At 45.0% G+C, this 7,734-nt stretch overlaps 1 protein-coding gene across 1 annotated transcript; it reads right to left on the bottom strand.

The window, feature by feature from the left end:
- Positions 1 to 794: 794 nt before the first annotated feature.
- On the bottom strand, positions 795 to 6,760 carry LOC123042562 (heme oxygenase 1, chloroplastic). The gene is made up of 4 exons (XM_044464992.1): positions 6,339 to 6,760; positions 1,732 to 1,955; positions 1,096 to 1,203; positions 795 to 1,009 (listed from the first exon to the last, which is right to left on the bottom strand). The coding sequence occupies exons 1-4, from the start codon at positions 6,733 to 6,735 to the stop codon at positions 917 to 919; spliced, it is 822 nt and encodes a 273-aa protein (XP_044320927.1). The 5' UTR covers positions 6,736 to 6,760; the 3' UTR covers positions 795 to 916.
- Positions 6,761 to 7,734: the final 974 nt, after the last annotated feature.

Here is a 7,734-nt window from a genome sequence, read left to right as displayed (position 1 = left end):
AGCTATTCTGGAGCACTGCATGGTCAAGAAAGGGAACGCCTCCATCATGCAGGTTCGTGTACAGTGGTCATCTCTCTCAGAGGCATCTGCAACCTGGGAAGACTATACGGTTCTCCGACAACGCTACCCTACTGCACGGATCTGGGAGAACGAAGCTCTTGCTCAAGAGGGGGCAATTGTCACACCTGCTACTGCATAGCGGTGGACTTAATAGGGAGAAGGGTAGTTTGGGCTGAGCCCAGTGAGTCCATGGGCTGGCTGTGGCCCATTCTAATCAGTGTGTGGCGTGCATGGGTATTTAGCCAAGTATCTCCAGTGTACTGGGTATCAAATGAATGAACAAGTCAATTCGAGTCTCTCCCCTTCTCCTACGTACTCCCGTCTCCTACCTCTGCTCCTCCCCCAATTCCCCATCGTGCGATCGATCCTTCTCTGTCGATCGTCACATGGGGCCACGGGACAGCTACACATTTGCTTGCCGAATGATCCCTCGCAAGCCACAATTCACAAGGACTAGCTAGCTTTGAAGTACGTTGGCCTAAGCCATTTGTTTTATGGATTTGTATTTTTATATTCAATATATGAAAGTAACATTGATCGGCCTGTACGAAGGAGATACAATATGCTCAAAATTCAATTTTATAATTAAAAAATGTAAATACATTTGCAGTATTTTTCAATATATAAAACTAGAGGAACCACAGTGGTATTTTATTAAGAGAGTGGTGAGGCTTGAACTTGGGAGGCCTAGCACACCAGCTCATGTGCTTGACAGTAAGCCCCCAAGTCTTTCTTGTATTTTTCAATATATAGATTGACAATACTAAAAGTGAAAATCACATAGTATCGTGATACTACGATCCGATCCGATGATCTGATACAGCTGACAAGAAAATGATACAACCTAAGTTCCAGCTCAGGTGAATATCTTGCGCAGACGATCTACTGAATAAGCGAACGACGTCACAGTCTCCTCCAGGCAGCGGTTCTTCTCTTCCCGGGTCCAGTTCTGAGCATAGATGTGATCGGGTTAAGACACTGAGAGACACACGGGCAGAAAAAATAAGAGCACGACATCAAAGCTTTTGGACTTACAGAAGCAACTTGGTTAAGTTTTGTGCGGACATTCTGCAGCAGCTCGGACAGGGTACCTTCCCACTTGTAGAATTCCAGCTCTTTCTTGTTCAGAATCTTGTCAGCAATCTGACATGAATAGAGGGCATGATTACTAGGTTAAATGATACTCCCTCCGTACCAAAATATAAGAACATTTTTGACACTATTTTTGACACTTTTGTGTCAAAAATGTTCTTATATTTTGGGACGGAGGGAGTATTCATCAATGGAGGAACAGGTAACTCTCGCTCACACCACACTGACAGAATACAGTCTGCCGTGATGCCCTGATTTGCATTGGATAAGTAAATATAAGGATTCATGCTCCACAACGAAATGGCCAGCTATAGAATGAATGTAGAAGTATTTACATAGCAGAAGAACGAGATATGAAACAGATCTGTGCATAAAGTGACCCTCAACGGAGTTCATACAGTAATATCATACTACTATCTTCTTTTGGAATTTCAATCAGCAAAATAAGAAGATTGAGAAGAACCAGTGCTAACAACACATTGTTAACAACAAATATGGGAAGCCATTCACACAAACACTATTTTACATCACATATTCACATGAACGTTCGGTACAATGTTTTGTGCTGAAAAGTGGTACCTTTTTGCCGGTCAGTCGACCTCCAGCAGATTGACCAAAGTACATATTATAGAAGTGACAGAAAAATGCTTGCTGGTCCTTCTCAGACAACTCTTCCAGATAGGAAGCATATTTAGTGTCAAGAGCAGATGGTTCTGGAATTGTGTGACCCTGTTCGCTGAACCATTTCAGATCTTTCTTCAGTGCCTCTGATCTCTCTAACCCAGTATTCCGGAACTCCGCATCTGATAGACACAGATAACTAAAATGTCAATCAGCAGCATCTAGCTAGCTAACAATGATGAAAGAAATGTTCCAGCTCCATCGTAGGGAACTATAATTTCCGGCAGAAAAAGGTTAGATAATCTGCCACATAACCACTATGAGATTTCCGTAATTAAGCCATTTATTGTTCTAAGCAGAATAAACAAAGTACATCCATTGAGGTAAAACTTTCCAGTTTCAACTACGGCTTTTCCTCCTCTTGCTCCTTCTAGCTTCGGCTTCATAAGTTTCTTGCAGCTTTTCAATCATTCATCTTATTGTCTCGTGCTTACCATCTCATGCTAATTATTTTCCATGCTTGTAGGTTCACCCATCGGTTGGATCCAACAATGTGCCACTCAACCCCTGTTCGTCTCAAAATCTGCAAGAAAGCCCGGTGACGCCTACTACGGCTTCTCAACCTCGTCTCAGCCCCACACTGGGCACTGTGACTCCAGGTGAGTTCTCCTAGTCTTGTGTTACTCATGCTTGTGGGTCCATATAGCAATCTTAATAATTTGGGAAAAATTGGAACTTATGAAAATTATCCATATTGCTATTGTGCAAATCATATGACTACACTTGTCAAAATTTAGAACTTGTCAAAATCATGTGAGTACACAGTAAAAATCATGTGACCGTTCTCCTATGTTTAGTCTTAACTTGTAAAAATCATGTTTAGTCTTTTAATTTATACATATTTGGAACTTACAGAAATCATGTCAGCACACTTGTAGAATTCTATAACTTGTCAAAATCTATAATTGTGTAACTCATGCATTTGCTTTCATATTTGTAGGATCGCATCATGGACGCCTTCGTCATTGTGTAGTACTTGTGTTTGATGGACAAGTGACTTCAACTTGTTTGATGAACATGTACATGTTTGGGAACTTTTGAACTCGGTGTCTGCTTGTGCTTTGGAACTTGATGGATTTGTGCCCTATATATGTTTCTGCTTCTATTCAGAATGGTAGAATGTATTTATTGTGCTGAATTGCAGGGATTTAAAACAAAACAGCTAAAAACTAAAAAAATAACTGGGGCATTTGCCGAGTGTTACACTCAGCAAGCCAAGGTGCCACGTGGCAGAATCTAGTACCATCTGGGCGTCTCTCTGACCAAATGGCCATGCCGGAAATCGTTTCGCTGAGTGTATTTTGAAATACTCGGCAAATGGTCCAGAACCGCTGTGTATTCTGAAAATACAGACTGCAAAGTTTTTGAATATTGGCCACGTGTTTTCTGTAATACACTCGGCAAAGTTTTTGAAACTTTGTCTTGTATTTTCAAAAATATACTCCGCAAAATGTTTGCCGTGTATCGGCTTTAAACACTGGGCAAATATGATGTCATGATGACTCTCCATTAGTGGCGACCGGCCGTCAATGTGCTTTTTTGCCGAGAGATGTAGAAAGACACTCAGCAAAGACTTTGCCGATAGTATTTTTACCGTGTCCTATTTGCCGAGTGTAACACACGGCGAAGTTTTCCCCGAGTTGTATTTTGGCTTTCCAGAGTCTTTTTGATACTCGGCAAAGGTGCCAAATCCGGTAGTGCGTCATACATGAGGGTTGCTGCTAAGTTTTTATTGAAAATGAGGATACCCCTGGATTCTACATCTAGACGATGCATGCAGCCAATTTATTAATTATTAACAAAGACTTTACAAAGTAATACATCATCATGTCTGAAGTCATCATCTTGGCAACACACGTGTTGCTACTCCTATCCCCTTGATGAAGGGGTGCCAAATGTCCGAGCTTAATACCAAACAGACATGACACCAAAGCCTAACATTCAAAGCCGGATGCCGCAACCAAGCCACAATGCCAGGACTAGGCCACACACCGGTCTGGCGCACTCCCAGAGACCGCCGCCACCGTCAACCACTGATCCGTCTCCAGAGCAGGTACTGACACATCAACCTCTTGCCAGGCCTGCCGTCGACGTCACCACCGCATCAAACAACGCCACCATCCTGCACGTGTCCATCTACGCGCGTCCACCGCCAAAATTTCGCAGCACCATGCCGCTGCGATCCGTTGTCAGCCTTGTGCTACATGTAACACCGCTCCTCCTCTTGTCACCTCCAGCCATCACTTGCTTCAAAACGATGCCCCTATGAGGGAAAGCGATACTAAGAACGCCATCATCGTTCGATCCGGGAGACCCAGATCTAGGGTTTCCCCCAGAGCATCCAGAGCCTGATGACGCAAACTGTAACGACGATGCCTCGACAAGGAAACAACATCAAAGACGTCGCCATCGTCCGTCATGACCGTAGTCAGCGCGATTTTCATCGGCAGCTGCGCCACCGGGGCAAACTCCAAAACTACGCCATGAAGAGGGACTACGACGCAAAAGCACCGCCATCGCTCGATCATAATGAGATCTAGGGTTTCCCCGGGAGTTGCCCGCGCTGTCAAGGACCAGACAAGGGTGGTATCCCGCAGATCCGCCCAACCGACGTGTCGCACCTGCCACCACGCCGACCGCGACCCGGAGACCAAGCCCACGCTTGGGTCCAGGTCCGGCCGTGCCGCCGCCGATCCGGTCACGCCGCCACCGTCCCTGGCGACCGCAACGCCCCAGGCGTTGAAGCCGCCTACCGCGGAGGTACGGGACCGCCGGAGCACCGCCACCACCCGTAGTAATGCCCGGCCGCAAGTCACGCTCCGGCCCAGGGGCGCCTGCCCACACCATCCCCTCACAAGCACGCGGGTGTGTCCCGAGTCCCCGCCGCCACCGGCGATGGCAAGGTTTCGCCTGGCCACGCCCTCGGGCAGCGGCGAGGGAGGAGAAGGAGGAGAGGGGGAAGCGGGCTGATGGGATCTGGGGAGGCGGCCGGGGGCGACTCGGGGGAGGGGAGGGGGGAGGCTTGGTCAAGGGTTGCTGCTAAGTATGTCAACACAAATAGAGAGACGGAGGTTGCACTGCAAACAGTGATGTAAAAGGAGCCAGCCATCTAGCCCTGACTATGCGCCACCCTGCCGCCAGCATAGTGCCTAGCGCCATTTAGAGCGCTGATTTTCAAAGATAGATTTGTAAAAAAGGTATTGAAAGCCATCAATGAAAAAATGTCTTCAATTATCATTCTAGATGGAGAGACTTCGCATGCACGAGTAAGATGGCAACTATAGCTTCCAACATGTTTGCCAAGTAGGGGAAAACCCACTATAGCACTACGTACGGTTATATGTGAAGCAAACAAATACACCACTTCCATATCACAAGCAATACGAATAAATATGCACCAGTTCCAAATAATTTTAGTTGATAATGACTTGATATATGAACATGTCACTAGAAATGTTGATGAAATTATTCAGACTGGGAAGTGTTTCCCCTGGAGCATTTTAGATACAAGATGTTGTCGAATCACCAAAGAATAGAAGATGCCTCTTCGCAACAACTGAGAACCTACCTACGTTTTATTAAATTTGTGCGGATCCATTCTTAACTTCATCTAGATCACCTCCAGTGCAAACGATATGCCACTATTCTTAATACTGAAGTACATCTCATCACAGGTTTATAATAGCAAAAAAAATCACACAGCATTCTGTTGAACATTCAGTGTAACAACTGGTTTTACAAAAAATAGGCATGTATTATCTCGAAAGCATCTGCAATAATCATAGCTTAAAATATTTGTACACTTTAATTATGATTAGTGAACCATGATTAATATTAGGATAACATATTTTTCCCAAATATTATCAGAAATGACAAAAATAATTGCCTGTCTCTGGATCCTGGCTCTTGATCTGTACATTCGATTTTAGTCTAGCAGAAATAAATATACAATAGCTAATGGGTCAGTCGATTTTGAGATTCCTGCAGAAATTCGCCGGAGGAAGGCCGGACAGGAGGGGACGAAGGGGCCTGCAGTCATCATCCCATTATCTCTCTTAGGGTTCAGGGTGGGGACTGGTTGTGGTGGTGGTTGTGGTGGGGATTCGCCGGAGAAAAAACTCGACGCGGGGGCCTAGAGGATGGTCGGGGCGGCGGAAGACCGACGATATGTGGTGGTTCAGGGGAGGGCGAGGCGGTCGCCGGAGAGCCGCCCCGCGCGTGGCAGGGCCGGCGGTTCGGGCGGCGAACGGTGCGGCCGTATGCTGACGAAGAAGAAGGGTCAGGCACCATAGGATCTTCATCCAATGGTCTGAAACCGTCGATTGACCCAAATATGAAACTCAGGCGGCATGTAGTCATTCTCAAAGAAGTATGAATGCATTATAGTGACCAAAATAAACTGTGGCACGAAATCACTACCCGCCACAAACTAGAGGCCGCAAAAAATTGACTGGTAGAGCTAATTACACAAAACCACATGGAAGGACGGGTTTGCAGTGACTCACACCATGGGACGGCGGCGCGGTCGACGATGTTCTCGAGCGTCTGGAAGATGAGCTTGCTGTCGACGAGGAAGCGCAGGTAGGCGTCAAGGTTAGGCTCCAGCTCGTTGAGTGACGGTCCCTCGAGCTCCTTCTCCCCTTCGCTGGTCTGGTCCTTGGTGTGCATCCGCATCGCCGCAGCCCTCATCTCCTCCACGAAGGTCTTACCGGCCCCTTCGTCCCCTCTCGCCACTGCCGCCGCTGCGACAATCCTCCTCCGCTGGGAATGAATTTGCACAGAAATCCCCGGCACACGGCGCGCCCCCAACGACACGGACAGGCCGCTGCTGTTCATCCCAGCGGCGGAAACGGAGATACATACGCGCGGAGAGGAGGCAAGGGTTGCTGCTGCGAGCGCCATGGAGTCAGACGATGGCGAAAGGGAAGTGCGGGGGTTGGTGGCGAGATACTGCCGCGGGTGCCATGGGAGCGGCTTCACTTATAGCGCTTCGGTATCGTGCCAGGGAAGGCGAGTCGACGTTGGAACATGAGTAAATTTACCGGTGCTGGGAGCTACCGGTGAATGCCCACCAATCAAATGTAGCCAGCTAACTTTGTGTGGGCTAAGTATCCAACGTATTTCATTGCTTTCCCATTTTACCAACTTTTTATTTCTTCAACCTGGACCCCATGCACAGACAAAACAGCCCTACATCCCTGACGCATGCAGCTTTTTCTATGCACAGTATGGGACAAGGCGACTCATCTCTTGTCTGTACCTATAAAAAACCATCAATATTTATTTTCTTTCGATATTTTAGATGGTTGATATCTTTAAAAGAAAAATTTATTTTTTAAAACTTTTTATATATTTGAACTCATGATGCCAAGATCTATAGAACAAGTATAATTTTGGATAGTTTTCAAACATGTTTAAATTAAGATGTTTCAAACCACTTATTTCACTTAAAAAAAACCTGCTTCTCTCTTTGAAACAATCTATTTAACAATTTAAAAACTGATTTCAATTATTTCATAGATGCATTTTTGTGTTATTTCAATTTCAAAACACATTGGCTTCACAAAAAGTAGTTTCACACATTTTAAAAATAATATTTTCACATATTTGACAAAATATTAATTTCATATATCACATTTATTTTAGAACACTTTTAATATTTCATATATCACAATTGTTCTTCATTTAAGATTTCACACATAATTTGAAGAGAAATATATTTCACATGTTGAAAAAAAATCCGCTTCTCTCTTTGAAATGATCTATTTCACAACTTTAAAATTGATTTCAATTATTTCACCGATGCATTTCTTTGTTATTTAAATTTCAAAACACATCGACTTCACAAAAAGTAGTTTCACACATTTAAAAAATAATACTTTCATATATTTGACAAAAGTT

Source organism: Triticum aestivum, chromosome 2B (genome assembly GCF_018294505.1).
Source record: "Triticum aestivum cultivar Chinese Spring chromosome 2B, IWGSC CS RefSeq v2.1, whole genome shotgun sequence".
Classification (NCBI taxonomy): domain Eukaryota; kingdom Viridiplantae; phylum Streptophyta; class Magnoliopsida; order Poales; family Poaceae; genus Triticum; species Triticum aestivum.
Note: the sequence above shows the minus strand (reverse complement) of the source record. Positions and strands in the feature narration are given on the sequence as shown.